Here is a 17028-nt window from a genome sequence, read left to right on the forward strand (position 1 = left end):
ACCACATCAAGATTATGTAAAAGACGTTCCTTCTTTGAGGAAGGATTAGGACATAATGAAGGAACAACAATCTCCTGATGTTCTTATTAGATACTACCTTAGGAAGAAACCCAGGTTTGGTACGCAAAACTACCTTATCTGCATGGAAAATCAGATAAGGGGAATCACACTGTAATGCAGATAACTCCGAAACTCTTCAGGCAGAGGAGATAGCCACTAGAAACAGAACTTTCCAAGATAAAAGTTTAATATCTATGGAATGCAGAGGTTCAAACGGAACCCCTTGAAGAACCTTAAGAACTAAATTTAAACTCCATGGCGGAGCAACAGGTGTAAACACAGGCTTAATTCTAACTAAAGCCTGATAAAACGCCTGAACGTCTGGAACCTCAGCCAGACGTTTGTGCAAAAGAATAGACAGAGCAGAAATCTGTCCCTTTAAGGAACTAGCAGACAATCCTTTTTCCAATCCCTCCTGGAGAAAAGATAATATTCTAGGAAACCTGACTTTACTCCATGAGTAACCCTTGGATTCACACCAATGAACATATTTACACCATATGTTATGATAGATTTTCGTGGTGACAGGCTTTCGAGCCTGAATTATGGTATCAATGACCGACTCGGAAAAACCACGCTTTGATAGAATCAAGCGTTCAATCTCCAAGCAGTCAGACGCAGAGAATTTAGATTTGGATGTTTGAAAGGACCTTGAAGTAGAAGGTCCTGTCTCAGCGGCAGAGTCCATGGTGGAAAGGATGACATGTCCACCAGGTCTGCATACCAAGTCCTGCGTGGCCACGCAGGAGCTATCAAAATCACCGAAGCTCTCTCCTGCTTGATCTTGGCAATCAGACGAGGGAGCAGAGGAAACGGTGGAAACACATAAGCCAGGCTGAAGGACCAGGGCGCTGCTAGAGCATCTATCAGCGCTGCCTTGGGATCCCTGGACCTGGACCCGTAACAAGGAAGCTTGGCATTCTGACGAGATGCCATGAGATCCAGTTCTGGTTTGCCCCATAGATGAATCAACTGGGCAAATACCTCCGGATTGAGTTCCCACTCCCCCGGATGAAAAGTCTGCCGACTTAAAAAATCCGCCTCCCAGTTCTCTACTCCTGGGATATGGATAGCTGAGAGATGGCAAGAGTGAACCTCTGCCCATAGAATTATCTTTGAAACCTCCAACATCGCCAGGGGGCTCTTTGTACCCCCCTGATGGTTGATATAGGCTACAGTCGTGATGTTGTCTGACTGAAATCTGATGAACCTGACCGCAGCTAGCTGAGGCCAAGCCTGAAGAGCATTGAATATCGCTCTTACTTCCAGAATGTTTATCGGAAAGGAGGGCTTCCTCCTGAGTCCACGAACCCTGAGCCTTCAGGGAGTTCCAGAATGCGCCCCAGCCCAGAAGGCTGGCATCTGTCGTCACTAAAGTCCATTCTGGCATGCGGAAGCTCATTCCCCTGGACAGATGGACCCGAGATAGCCACCAGAGAAGAGAATCTCTGGTCTCTTGATCTAGATTTAGCAGAGGGGACAAATCTGTGTAATCCCCTTTCCACTGATTGAGCATGCAAAGTTGCAGTGGTCTGAGATGTAGGCAGGCAAACTGAACTATATCCATTGCCGCTACCATTAAGCCGATTACTTCCATACACTGAGCCACTGACGGCTGAAAAGTGGAATAAAGAGCACGGCAGGAAGTTAGAAGCTTTGACAACCTGACCTCTGTCAGAAAAATCTTCATTTCTACTGAATCTATCAGCGTTCCTAGGAAGGAAACTCTTGTGAGAGGGGAGAGAGAACTCTTTTCTTCGTTCACCTTCCACCCGTGAGACCTCAGAAAGGCCAGAACAATGTCCGTATGGGACTTGGCTATTTGAAAATTCGATGCCTGTATCAGAATGTCGTCTAAGTAAGGGGCCACCGCTATGCCCCGTGGTCTTAGAACCGCTAGTAGGGACCCTAGAACCTTCGTAAAGATTCTTGGTGCCGTGGCTAACCCAAAGGAAAGAGCCACAAACTGGTAATGCCTGTCTAGGAAGGCAAACCTGAGAAACCGATGATGATCTCTGTGTATCGGAATGTGGAGATAAGCATCCTTTAAGTCCACGGTAGTCATATATTGACCCTCCTGGATCAGAGGCAGGATGGTTCGAATAGTGTCCATCTTGAAGGATGGGACCCTGAGAAATTTGTTTAGGATCTTGAGATCCAAGATTGGTCTGAAAGTTCCCTCTTTTTTGGGAACTATAAACAGATTTGAATAGAATCCTTGCCCCTGTTCCTCCCTTGGAACTGGGTGGATCACTCCCATGACCAGAAGGTCTTGAACACAACGTAAGGATGCCTCTCTCTTTATCTGGTTTGCAGATAATTGAGAAAGATGAAATCTCCCTTTTGGGGATGAGGGTTTGAAAACCAGAAGATATCCCTGGGAAACAATCTCCAGAGCCCAGGGATCCTGGACGTCTCTTGCCCAAGCCTGGGCAAAGAGAGAAAGTCTGCCCCCAACTAGATCCGGTCCCGGATCGGGGGCTACTCCTTCATGCTGTCTTAGAGGCAGCAGCAGGTTTTTTGGCCTGCTTTCCCTTGCTCCAAGCCTGGTTAGGTCTCCAGACTGGCTTGGACTGGACAAAATTTCCTTCTTGTTTTGAAGTAGAGGAAGTTGAAGCTGCACCACTCTTGAAGTTCTGAAAGGAACGAAAATTAGTCTGTTTGGTCCTTAATTTGTTGGACCTATCCTGGGGAAGAGCATGGCCTTTCCCTCCAGTAATATCAGAAATTATCTCCATTCCAGGCCCGAATAGGGTCTGCCCTTTGAAGGGGATGTTGAGAAGATTAGACTTTGAAGTAACATCAGCTGACCAGGATTTAAGCCATAGCGCCCTACGCGCCTGAATGGCAAAACCTGAATTCTTAGCCGTTAGCTTAGTTAAATGAAAATTGGCATCAGAAATAAATGAATTGGCTAACTTAAGAGCTTTAAGCCTGTCTAGGATATCATCCAATGGGGTCTCCACCTGAAGAGCCTCTTCAAGAGACTCGAACCAGAAAGCCGCTGCAGCAGTGACTGGGTCAATGCATGCAAGAGGCTGGAGAATAAAACTTTGTTGTATAAAGATTTTCTTAAGGAAACCCTCTAATTTTTTATCCATTGGATCTAGGAAAGCACAACTGTCCTCGACAGGGATAGTTGTATGCTTAGCTAGGGTAGATACTGCTCCCTCCACCTTAGGGACTGTCTGTCACGAGTCCCGTGTAGCGGCGTCTATGGGAAACATCTTTTTAAACGCAGGAGGGGGAGAGAACGGTACACCTGGTCTATCCCATTCCTTCTTAACAATTTCTGAAAACCTCTTAGGTATTGGAAAAACATCAGTGTAAACAGGCACTGCAAAGTATTTGTCCATTTTACACAATTTCTCTGGGAGTACAATGTTGTCACAGTCATCCAGAGTTGCTAAAACCTCCTTGAGCAACAAGCGGAGGTGTTCAAGCTTAAATTTAAATGCTGTCATTTCAGAGTCAGACTGGAGTAATACCTTCCCTGAATCAGAAATGTCACCCACAGATAGAAGCTCTCCTGCTTCGGCTTCTGTACATTGTGAGGGTATATCAGACATAGCTACTAAAGCATCAGAAAGCTCTGTATTTGTTCTAGCCCCAGAGCTGTCTCGCTTTCCTTGTAACCCTGGCAGTTTGGACAATACCTCTGTGAGGGTATGATTCATAACTGCCACCATGACTTGTAAGGTAAACGCATTGGATGCGCCAGATGTACTTGGCGTCACTTGCACGGGAGATATAGGTTCTGACACATTGGGAGAGCTAAGTGGTTTAACATCCCTTTTGTCAGTCTGAGAAACCTCTGGTGATAAATCCTTAAAACCCATAATATGGTCTTTATAACTTATGGAAAGGTCAGTGCACTTGGCACACATTCTAAGAGGGGGTTCCACAATGGCTTCTAAACATAATGAACAAGGAGTTTCCTCTATGTCAGACATGTTTAACAGACTAGTAATGAGACCAGCAAGCTTGGAAAACACTTTAATAAATGTGAAAAAGCAATTAAATAAAAACGGTACTGTGCCTTTAAGAGAAAAAAACTACCTCATAAACTGCAAAACAGTGATAAAAAGTAGTAAACTCTACGAATTTTTTACAGTGTATAAGAGACTAAAGCAGCATTGCACCCACTTGCAAATGGATGATTAACCCCTTAGGCCCCAAAACGGATTAGAAAAACGGAAAAAACGTTAAAAAACAGTCAAACACACTGCCAAAGCTCTGCTGTGGCCCTACCTGCCCTTAAAAACGATTTTTGCAGGAAAAAACACCCTCTATAGTGGTCCTAGATGCCAGAGGACTCCTTTAGGGAAGCTGTATGTCTCAGTCTGAATATCAACTGCGCATAAAATGCGCGAAAATAGGCCCCTCCCACCATGCACTGAATGGCCTTTTTTAGGAGTGATCTAATAAGCCATGTGGAAAACTAGGCCCCAAAATAAAGATTTATCACGTTCAGAGAACAAACGTTTTTACTATAAAACATGTAAACGTTTTTACACTAAGTAATATGAGTATTAACATGAATATTACCCTTTTTTGCAAGCATGATCTCAGTTGCTGTTAAATCACTGTATCAGGCTTATCTCAAATATACCAGGCACTGTCAGCATTTTCTAGACCTTATCATCTCTCTAGAAAAAAATATACTGAACATACCTCAAAGCAGGCAATCTGCAGACCGTCCCCACAACTGAAGTTTCCTTTCCATACTCTCAAGTTATGTGTGAGAACAGCAATGAACTTAGTTACAAACCGCTAAGATCATCAAACCTCCAGGCAGAATTCTTCTTCCAATTTCTGCCTGAGAGTAAAAAACTACACTAATTCACCACATCTCTCTTGATACTTCCTTTCTTGTCGAGAGCTGCAAGAGAATGACTGGGGGTGGCAGCTAGGGGAGGAGCTATATAGACAGCTCTGCTGTGGGTGTTCTCTTGCAGCTTCCTGTTGGGAAGGAGAATATCCCACAAGTAATGGATGAACCCGTGGACTGGATACACCTTTACAAGAGAAATAAGGAGTTCAGTTTTGGAGAGATTTAGCTTAAGGTAGTGAGAGGACATCCAGGATGAGATGTGAGAAAGACTGTTAGTGACACGGGTTAGCAAGGAAGGAGATGTAGATTTGAGTGTCATCAGCATACAAATGATATTGAAACCCATGGGACTTTATTAGGAAACCTAATGATAACGTGTAGATTAAGAAGAGAAGGGGTCCGAGGATAGAGCCTTGCGGTACCCCAACAGAAAGTGGTAACAGGGCAGAGGAAGCCCCAGAGAAGGCTACAGAAAAGGTACGATTAGGCAGGTAGGAAGAGAACAACGAGAGGGCTGTGTCATAAATGCTGAAGGATTGGAGGGTTTGGAGCAAAAGCGGGTGGCCAACAGTATCAAAGGTTGCAGACAGATCAAGGAGGTTAAGCAAATAGAAGTGGCCTTTGGATTTTGCTGTGAGTAGGTCATTGGTAACCTTAACAATTGCTGTTTCTGTGGAGTGATGGGGCAAAATCCAGATTGCAGGGGGGCAAGGAGGGAGTGTAATGTGAGAAAATGGGATAGGTGTGCATGTACTAGCTTTTCAAGAAGGTTTGAGGCATGAGGGAGTAGGGAAATAGGGCGGTAGTTGGATGGGGAGGCTGAATTGAGAGAATGTTTTTTTGAGGAAAGGTGTGACCAGTGCATGTTTTAGAGATGAGGAAAATATACAAGTGCTGAGGGAGAGGTTGAAGATGCATGTGAGGGAATGGGGTCAAGGGGACAGGTAGTGAGGTGAGGGTGCAGTATAAGTGCAGAAACTTCTTCCTCAGTGACAGGGGCGAAAGTGCTAAATATATGGCTATGTGGGTTTTGGTTAATTGCAGGCTTTTGAGAGGTTGAGAGGCTGGAAGCATGTTAAGAGCTGATTTCGTTTCTGATTGAATCGATTTTGTTATTGAAGTGGCTGGCAAAATCTTGAGCTGACAGAGAAGTTGTATTAGTAGGTGGGGGTGGGCGGAGAAGAGTGTTGAAAGTGGAGAACAGACGTTTTGGGTTTGAAGAAAGAGGGGAGATAAGAGTAGAGAAGTAGTGTTGCTTATAAAGATTATAAAGCAGGGCAGAGTAGTAGGAGTTCAAGATAAACTTGTAGGGAAGAAAGTCAGCTGAACTCCGAGATTTTCTCCAGTGCCGCTCAGCAGTACGGAACATCTGCATAGGTACCGTGTCAGAGGAGTATGCCAGGGCTGAGGGTGAGTGTGTAATTTTCGAGCTATGGTAAGAGGGGCCAGATTGTCAAGGACTGATGTAAGGGTGGAATTATAGTGGCAGATATTGGTCAGGGCAGGAAAAGGAGGAGATGGATGAGAGGAGAAGTTTGAGAGAACTAGCGAGCTGTTGCTGATCTAATGACATAATGCTTCTGTGACGTTTGGTGTGAGGGTAGAAGGAGGGAGAGTTGTAGGGAGAAATGAGATGTTGCAAGTGAGGAGATGATGGTCAGACAGAGGAAAGGGGGAGCTTGTGAAGTTTGAAATAGAGCATTGATAGCTAAAGATCAGATCAAGGGAGTGGCCATCTTTGTGAGTGGGAGAGTCAGTCCATTGTGACAGACAGAAAGAGAAAGTGAGTTGCAGAAATTGTTTTGCAGAGAAGGCAGTGGGATTGTCAAGAGGGATGTTGAAGTCACCAAGAATGAGGGCAGGAGTGTCTGAGGAAAGGAGATAAGGTAGCCAGGCAGCAAAGTGATCTAGAAATTGAGCTGAGGAGCCAGGGGGCGGTATAGAGAGGGGAGAGAATAAGCAAATCATGTGGGTTTTGAATGAGGAACCTAGGAGTATGGCTAAAGTGGAGACCCCATGTGACAATGCAGAAGTGGATGCTGTGTCTAAAGGAGAGAGCCAAGTTTCTGTAAAAGCCAGAAGGTTGAGGGAGTGGGAGATAAAGAGATCATGGATAGAAGTGAGCTTGTTGCAAACCGATCGAGAGTTCCAGAGTGCACAATTGAAGGGGGTAGTGACTTTAGATACAAGAACAGGGGTAACGTTGATATACAGGTAACAATTACTTTATGCCATTTGTTCACACCGTTTATTTTAACCAAGGAACATTTATAGATTTACTACAGTTCACTTAATAAAAAATTTTTTTAAAAATCAGCTACTTAATTTTCAGAAGCTGACTGTGTAAGTTTGTGATACATGGGGATGGTTATTGTATACAGAAGGTGAATATGCTATTAATGACAACACAGTAAGGACGACAAAGAGCAAACACTGGGGGAAGGAATGAAATGTAAAGCAAACATTAATAATGTCACTGTCAGCCACAAATACTAATGAAAGTGTGGTGCTGACATAACTGTTAATCCACACAGCAGCAAAGACAGGATAATGTGAATACAACATGTCATATAGTGCAGCTGGTCAGTGAGTTCACAGTACAGCAACATAACAATGACCGCTTGTGCTATGCCTGCTATTTGCAATCATAAAAAAGTACCAGATATGTAAAAACACATCCACTTGTCATGGATATGCCCCTGTTTATGTCAGATCTGGTTACAGAAACTGATACATTGAGTGATACAATGAGTGAGGTTACCAGGGTTTTGTTTTCTGGGTCTGTGAAAAGGTGCACATGGATGTGCATGGCTAGGAAGCTGTTGGGGGCCAGGATTAGGGTAGATGTCACCAGCAGCTAGTATGAGCAAGAGGGAGAGTGACATTAGGTGAGATGCAGATTTTCAGTAATAAGACTGTTTTTAGGATGAGGTGCAGGGGGAGAGAGAGTGTTTAGGAATAGGTAAGGTTCATGAGTACAAAAGTAAATTGAGTTTAAGTGTGATGGGCTAATAAACAGAGCAGGTGGTGAGGGGGAAAGAGTAATTGAGTAAAGTAGTTTGTTATAGAGGCAAGAGGTAGCAAAAAGTAATATGAATATATTGAGCATTTTTAAAAAAGTGTGAGCCAATTAAACACATAAAAGACAGAATTACAGCAGCACTTGTAAAAGGAAACAATGATATACTTAAAACACAAAATTACAAAGGTACTTGCCTTGTGTCTTGCCCCTTGTCCAACCCTTGTTGAATTCTTGTATAATTCTTATCTTAATGCCTCACTTATAAAATGTTCACTTTAGAAATGTGAACATATGCTATTGCGACAATGCACACTGCCCAGGCAATGCATCCCCAGTGCAATGCACAGCCGAAGCTAGTGTTAAATATATAGGCAGGGCAGTCAGCTGGGTCCACTAAATTACTTAATTGCTAAGTCTAAAGACAATTTAAAAGGCCAATTGAAAGTTAGATTCTGGTCAGGTCAGGGTGAGATAAAATAAGATAAACGAGACAGTAACATTTTGAGGAGGTGGGAGCTACAGGGCTGGACTGGGAATGGAAAGCAGCCCTGGATAATTTGGTTACCAGCCCTATTTTTTAATGAGTCAGAATAATGCGCATACTCCACCCCAATTTTTCTCAAAGGGGATTACTGGGATACTCATAGAATTACATTTTATTAGTTTGTATTGGAAAAAGTGCAAGATTGTTGTTATATAGGCACCCTACAACCCAATTGCATCCACCCTTTAATGTGTAGCTTTCCAGCCCCAACTGCTGCAGCCCACCGGGAAATCTCCTGGTATCATGGTAGGCCAATCCGGCCTTGGGGAGCTATGGCATATAACAGCTATAAATTTAAGAATAATAGCAAGTATTGATAAGGATTGGACATCACATGGCAATTAACAAAACATTATTGGGTATTTGTAGAGCACCAACAGATTCCACAGCGCTATATTTAATAGCTCTTTCTATTCAAATACCTTGTCATATACCATATACTTTTTAAACCTTATAACTTTTTTTTTAATATTTATATCAATAATTTTTATTAGATAGTGTATATATGAGTGTAACTGCTATTTTTAATGTATTTATGTTGTGTTTAAGGTTTTAGTCGTGCTTTCCGGCTCGCGAGGTTGCGTTTATTTTCAACTTGTAATACGCGTGCAAGTTAACGCGGGGTAATATTTTAATATCTCAGGCTAACATTAGCACGCCAAATCTTAGAAGAGTCTACGAGGACTTTAAAAAAATCTTCCCAACCAGGGAATGTTCTAGACCACTGGTTTTCAAACCTGTCCTCAGGCCTCTCTAACAGGCCACATTTTGAGGTTATCTGAACTGGATCAAAGGTGAAATAATCAGCTGATTAGTAAACATGGTTATTTACCTGCTCTCATTCAAGGTAATCCAGAAAACCTGGACCTTTGGGGAGGCCTGAGGACAGGTTTCAAAACCAGTGTTCTAGATCATTTGGGGGTGAAAATAGCTGTCCCAAAGCTAAATATCATTGGTGCAGGAGGTATAAGTGGTGCACCTCTTTTTCTGCTACTCATTCCTACCTTTATTTGTTTTGAACCCTTTTCCTCCTCCCCCTTTACCTTTCTTTTGCACTAAGCAGCTCACTGGGCATGTGAATTGAGGCAGATATTACTTATAGGTTGCTATAGTAATAGTAGGAATGCATAGCACCCCTGGCACTGATCTGCAAACACCTTTGTTCCCAATTGACGGTACGAAGCTCCTTATGAAATAACCACAGTATGTTGATGAATCCTCCCCAGAGACCATGACAATAGCCTCTCAACTGACTGTTCCAATGTGTCTGTCTAGCAAAGAATGTGTAGGCTGCAGCTGCTATACTGAATACATTTTTACTATGGTAACAAACAGATCTATTGTGTCTATCTAAGAGCAACCACAAATAGGTTAACAGAACCAAGGACAAACACTAATATAAAAACATGTATACGTTTATTACATATGATTTCAGACAAATGCGATCGTGCATGACCTACTAGCAGTGACTCATGTTAATAATTCACTGCTGAGAATTATAATATCATTAAAATATCCTTTTGAATTATTTTATTCAGCACAAAAAGTCTAACATATTATTTAGCAAAGTTCTGAAATATTATTAAAGAGCAATGGGAATATTATAAATAATAGAGATTAGAGGGATATTAAGCAGCTACTATGCTGCAAGTTAAATCAATGAGCTCTTCTTGCACTCATATTAGGCGCTAACATCTAGAGGTCCGATAGTGTGGCCTCGCCAATTCCTTCTCCCCATAGTCTTCTATGGGGCGCACTACTAAATGCTATTCTGGCCTTCACTAGAGCGCTAACCTGAAGGTGCGCTAAGCCAAGTGAGCTAAAGTCACAGGTGCGTTAAGAAATAGATTAATATCATTGTTCTTCACTCAGAAAATATATATACAGTATATGTAAAATATATACCTCTATAGCTATACATTTTTATGTGTGCATATATATATATATATATATATATATATATATAATTTTCTTCTGAGTGAAGAACAATGCTATTCAACCTATTTCTTAACGCACCTAGGGCTGAGCACTCGAACGAAAGCCAGAACACCGTTTACTTCAGGTTTCAAGTCACTCTAAATTGTTTAGCTCCGTTATGTGTTGGGTTTGTGTTCAAGACATAGCTGAAAACTTATATATGAGCAACGTTTAGTGCGGCCGTGCTATACATTGAAAATATAGGGAGCGCTAAGGACATGTTCGCTGTGCTAAACATTCTCCGATAATTCTGTTTAACCATTGACTTATAATACCAGACTAAGTGCTAATTTTAGCGAGCTGAAATATTGATAGAGCACTTTGCGCTATCAATAGCTTTCCACTTGTAATCTGGGCCTCAACTGTTAGGGCTATCTAAGATTAGCACTCACACTGCTCAAGGTAAATCAAAAGGACTTCTATGTCTGTGCTGGTATTACAAGTAACAGTGACAGTAAAGTCAAAAATAAATTTATGATTCGGATAGAACATGCAATTTTAAACAGCTTTCCAATTTACATCTGTTATCAAATTTGCTTTCTGTTCTCTTGGTATCATTTATTGAAGAGTAAAACTAGGTAGGCTCATAAGAGCTCAGGAGTGTGTCTGTAGTATTCTATGGCAGCAGTGTTTTGGGTGAGCCAATGACAATCAGTATATATATATATATATATATGCAGCCACCAATCAGCAGCTAGAACCTAGGTTCTTTGCTACTCCTGAGCTTACCTAGATAAACCTTTCAGCAATGGATAACAAGAGAAGGAATAATATTAAATAATAGAAGTAATTTAGAAAGATGTTTAAAATTGTATGCTTTGTCTAAATAATGAATGCCTAATTATGACTTTACTGTCCCTTTAAATTAATACACTTTCTTAAGATGCTTTTTTATAATCAGTTCCAATATACACACTATCTGAGGAATTCCGAACCTTGACACTCCTACTACATAGTGATTGCTAGATATGTGCAGGAGCTCATTTATCTCTTTCCATAACTGTCCATATCACAGTAAAGAACACTCCAGAGGCTTTACAAGGGATACATGCCTACACTAATAAACAACACACATTCTGCTGACAGAGACAGTTTGACATGCTTTTTAAGCATTCATTGTGTATGTAGATCTTTTATAATGTAGTGATTTATTTCTTATTCATAAGTAAAATATTAGTTTAATGTCCCTTTAAAGCCTGGGACATTTAATATTGGTCCTAAAAACATTGCACAACAGTTAGTCCATCTGATACTGTTTTAAATAGTTTAAAAGCTCAGATATTTTCAATTCATAAGATAACTGTTCTAACTGTGCAATAAGTCCTGAGGATGAGACTTTGAATCTAATATGGTGGTTATATTTACAAGTGATGTCTGTAACGATAGCTTTGTTGAACTAGTTGTTTACATGATATAGTTGGTCTTATGTGCCATGTTAAGGGTCTTCAGCTTACATCACCTCTGATTAGAATAGTTTGTTGTGTTACTAGTACTAAATATGTTGATAAGGCATTGCTGGTGGCAGAAGCTGACAGTTAGTTAGGGGTGAGTATGCCAATGTAAGCTCAGACAATTTCTCATTAGGCAAAGCAGGCAGTTGCCTATCACTCTGATGGCCTACTGTTGGCCTGTCAGCTAATGCAAGTTTACAGATCACCACTTATTTTTTTACATTGGGCATGATGTAAACTCGATAGCCAAGTAATGCTAGTCAAAGGCTACATTTTGTATTTTGGCATTTTTAATGGTATTAATTGAACACAAATTAGAAGAAAATGCCTCTGTGTACCCAAAAAAACTTCTACTTGTATTTGACAACTATAATGTTCAGGACTGAATATATTTTTCATACAGACAGTATGTAAAAAAACTTAAATGAGCAGAACTAAAGCTCAAGAAGAGACACTCATAGGACAAGTCTCTGTGTACTAACAAATATAAATTGTTTTGAAATAAATAAAATGACTTATGTTCAAGGGCAAAGTTACAATTACTGTATTATCTTTTGCATTAGTTTGCTCTGTTACCCTTTTGTCTAAATGCAAGCAGAAAATACATTGCCATATGCAATAGTGTTAAAACGTTGTATCAAACAATCAAAACATTTACAACATACATTTAATTTGCAATGCTGTATTTTTCTATATATTTAAAATGCAAGAGACAAACCTGTTACTACAAGCTTATCCGTTCCAACTAAAACCTCATTTTCGTCAACAGAAAATAACATTTTGCCATTCTTAGAATTTATCTGAAAGTGCTGGCCATGGGTTTCTATTATACTAGGACCTGGAAAAAAAGAATACAGGAAAATTAATAAAATACCACATACAATGCCCTGATATACCTATCGGAAAAAACACAGTTATGACATAATTCTAAAATAAATTGTATAACCCAAAGTTTCATCAAATATTTCTAACTATTTGCATGCATTCTCTTAGGGTCAGAGTAACATGATCCTTAAAATGAATTCATATCCATAAACAGAATTTGCATACAGCTGAATACAGAATCTTAATGCATTAAAATACAAAATAGAAAGTACAAAGTTTAAATGTAATACATATCAAAGGACCCAATCTGAAGTGCAAAGTAATATAAAATACCAAGCCCTAAGGATGTTGGGAAAAACCAGACATGGACTTCTTGCCTAATGTGCTTAGAGGAATATGGTGGATTGCCTGGTGGATTGCCTGATATTTGCGCTGAACTGACCTTACTTGGCAGGATCAGACTGATATACTTCAGGAAAGATCTCCTCTGTGAAAAGCACAATTGGGCTAAAAGAGGCTGCTCCTGGGTGGTAAATCACCATTGAACAAGGTACTGAACTGTTGTTCATTCTTGGTAGAGTGCTTCTCTTTCTGTATGCCTTTGTATTATGACTCTGGGGTAGTCTCCCTCAGGTGATGGGGGAAACCAGACATGGACTCCTTGCCCAATGTGCTTAGAGGAATATGGCTGCACCCCAATAATGGCCGAAATGATCGTCTGAGGTTGTCATAGTCCTTGTTCAAAGAAGGATTGACTAGTATTTTGGAGCTGGACTGACCTTACTAGGAGGGATCTGACTGATAGACTTCAGAAAAAGTTCTCCTCTGTGAAAAGCACAATTAGACTAAAAGAGGCTGCTCCTGGGTGGTATCTCGCCATTGAGCAAGCAACTGAGCTGTTGTTCATTCCTGGTAGAGCGCGTCTCTTTCTGTACCCAAAGTGTAAATGTATGTATCATAACTATCATGTCATGCATTGCTATACTGCACTGGGCTTGTTTCTCTTTCACATACAGAAGTGCAGGGAATGCCCCTTAGAGAAGTATAGCAACATTTGCATATCTAGAATCTTGTTAGAGATCTCACAATGCTAGATTATCAATCTGAGTGGAGAGATTTATGGGAGGCCTCTGTCATTTCTCTTGGACTTCCAGGTTCTCACCATTTTTGTTAGAGAATTCAGAGAGTTCAGCCCCTGTGAAGTCTGCAGTATAATTTCTCTCCAAGCTGGAGAATCTTTGATCATCAGATCCAAGTAATGGGCTTTGGTATACAAATAGAGATAAGGGAGCATGTGTGTGTATCGAGATTTATATAATGAGGAAATCTGATTTCCCTGTAAGCTCAGCCCATTTTGATTGGTTGAGCTGTCAAAGAACCAAACCAGCTATTTAATATACAAAAATAAACCCCAAAGACCAATTTCTCATACATTTTATACTCTGGCATAACAAGTAATTGAAAACACATTAAGGGGAAACCAATTTTACATTACAGTATCTTTCTAAATGTTATACCCTTCCTTTAAAATTATACCCTATTAGAAAACCTTGAATATCTTGTACATCAGGTACAGTATCTTCAGAAATATTGGAAATATAGTGATTTCACAGAAAGAAAGATAAAATATGACCCGAACAGCATTAAAGGCACACTTCCCTGAAATTTGGTTACACAACCCTTGTCAACAAGGACATCCTCTAAAAGTTTCTAGCAGACATCCTTAAGTTTCTTGAACCTGTCTGCTGGTAGTTTCTCCCACTTTTCATTTGCAATTTGTATAAGTTTGCAGGATTTATTTTCCTAATGGCAAATGTAAGCTCTTTCCAAAGATGTTCAAGTGTTTTCAGGTCTTTAGAGATGGCCTTGAACCCTTTAGCATTCGCTTCTTCAGCTAATCCTAACACTTGTTCAATGAAATATAACTTTATGATACTGTCCATGTCAAGAGCAAAATGCATATCAATGTACCCTTTCAGAAACAAACAGACACAATAATAAACAAACCTTTAGTAGAAAACACAGACATTTCCCTGTTGGTATATGCAACCTGTTCCTACACTGAATGTTTTATGTAGGTCATCCTAAACTATATATTTTGAGATAGAATTGGCTCATAAGAGCTTCTTACACAAATATTAATGTCAAAGAAGATTTTATGGTTCTTTCATAAATCAAATATTCTTTTCCTGTCAAAAATGCACAAGGGAGATTGTAGACTATGAAGTCTTTCTGGTAAGGAAAGTAAATGCAGTCTTTCAGCATAATAAGTTTATCTTTTCAAACAATTTCTTTACAAAAACACCTGGGATGACAAGAAATTTACACACAGAAGTCAAATTGATATAAGAACAATATATTCGAATGTTTATAATAATTAGACCAACTTGTATACATGAAGCAAAATCTTTCATACTCACAAATATTAAAAACTCTTTAAAAATTATTGAATTTTAAATGTTATTAATGTAAAAAATGTACCAATGTTGTCCATTTGCTTATGATTCCGAACAAGAAACGAAAAATGGAAGGCTGCTGAACAACAGGTAAAAAAAACTTTATTCCATTAAAAATAAGAAGACACAAAAATGACAAGGAGGGTAGTTAGCCATATAACATGTTTCGCGCTGGTATGCGCTTACTCATAGATGCTAATTATCATCTATTAGTATCTATGAGTAAGCGCATACCAGCGCGAAACATGTTAGATGGCTAACTACCCTCCTTGTCATTTTTGTGTCTTCTTATTTTTAATGGAATAAAGCTTTTTTTACCTGTTGCTCAGCAGCCTTCCATTTTTCGTTTCTTGCTGAGTCTTTGGCGGTCGTCCTCCACTACTTGGTTGGCCCAAAACACACCCCTTTCCAGTTTTTGGTTTGACCCGCTCACCCCGGTCCTACACGGAAGTACACTGTAGCAGCTCCGCTTTCCCCTCTCTATGATTCCAAACACCCTTAAAAAACTGATTTTTTTTTCCCCTAAAACTCCAGGACCAATTATCTCTGGCTTCCTAAATAGTCTCGGGAGCATGCCAGAATCTGTGCTCTAATCACACTTTTGTAGGAAACTCTGTGGTATGATAACAAGAAGCTGCAACAGGACGCTACCAGCTCTGCTACCCTGTCTAGGGAACAAGCAATCAAGGTGCAAGTGGCGATTTAATTTAAAATAAACTAGCACTGTTTGTAAAGTACTTTTGTATATTAAAATAAATAAATAAAACAAAAAGATGACTAAATTAACAGTGTTCTGTCAGAAAAAGCAGAATGCTTGCATATTAAAAAGCAACTCTTCTTATAGTTTCGGAGAATATGCTTTCCCATTACCATATCAACAGCAGAGCTGTGCATTTTCAGATTTGGTAAAAAGAAATCTCACTCAATTGAAAGGAAATATTAAAAATCAAAACTAAACACCTTAAAAATCCAAAAACCTCAATATTGGGGGGAAAAAAGATACGTATTAAAAAAAAATTATTTAAGGTGCGCCTCTATAGCCCACTTAAAGGGATATACAGTCTTAAAGTCAGGAGAAATAATAATAGTATTTATAATATTTATAATACGAATACTTTAATTACATACTTATTTGAATAACCACTCTTATTTGGAGGCGTTAAACCCAAGATAGAGTAATATATCTTTCTTAATTATATAAAGCCCATAGAAAACACTAATCCTTAGTATACTTAGTAATAAATGAGCAAACGTTATAGTTATATAGAATATATAGACTGTAAAAAGTATCACATTCAAATTCATCAATTGATGAATCGATCTATAAAATATTTTTTCAAATAAAATGCTTTAAATTTGTAAAATAAATAGATAAAGTTCGTCTATGGCCTAGAGGTTAAATAAAAATAAAAAGTCAAATACAGCAGATTTTCTTTGGGTTATTAACCGACACTTAGACACTTAGTGACAAAGTTGTATTACTGAATACCTTTTCAGGCAATTACCGGTAAAAGCCATTCCTTGTTTTCTTTCAAAGGTCTCACTTGTCCCAGCTTCCACCGCTCTTTACTGTTGGGCTCTAGATCCTACGGTACTTGTATTGGCGTTTTTGCGCCTTTCTGATAATGGTAGTTTAGCCTGCTGTCTTTTTAGCGTTGCTTACCCGCTCCGGATCTTCTCTAGCTCCACTTATGTATACTGTGGTTGAACATATAGCTCCAAGCAGTTTGGACGTTTTGGTATTCTGTTAGTAAAAAAGTTGCACACTGCTATGCGTTTCAGCTGATTCCTTCAGCCTTTCTCAAGCAGAATATGAGCATGTTTGTCTGGTGTCAGCTATTTAAACCCTGTCGGTTCTT

General features: G+C 39.7%; 1 protein-coding gene across 5 annotated transcripts in view; it reads right to left on the reverse strand.

The window, feature by feature from the left end:
• The window catches only part of SGCG (sarcoglycan gamma), a 456939-nt gene that overhangs the window by 124632 nt on the left and 315279 nt on the right, over window positions 1-17028 (reverse strand). For all 5 annotated transcript variants that reach the window (XM_053708512.1, XM_053708511.1, XM_053708514.1 and 2 more), the window contains exon 5: window positions 12607-12726. In XM_053708512.1, the coding sequence (XP_053564487.1) occupies window positions 12607-12726 (120 nt within the window). The remainder of the gene's footprint in view (window positions 1-12606; window positions 12727-17028) is intronic.

This window comes from Bombina bombina, chromosome 3 (genome assembly GCF_027579735.1).
Source record: "Bombina bombina isolate aBomBom1 chromosome 3, aBomBom1.pri, whole genome shotgun sequence".
Taxonomy (NCBI): domain Eukaryota; kingdom Metazoa; phylum Chordata; class Amphibia; order Anura; family Bombinatoridae; genus Bombina; species Bombina bombina.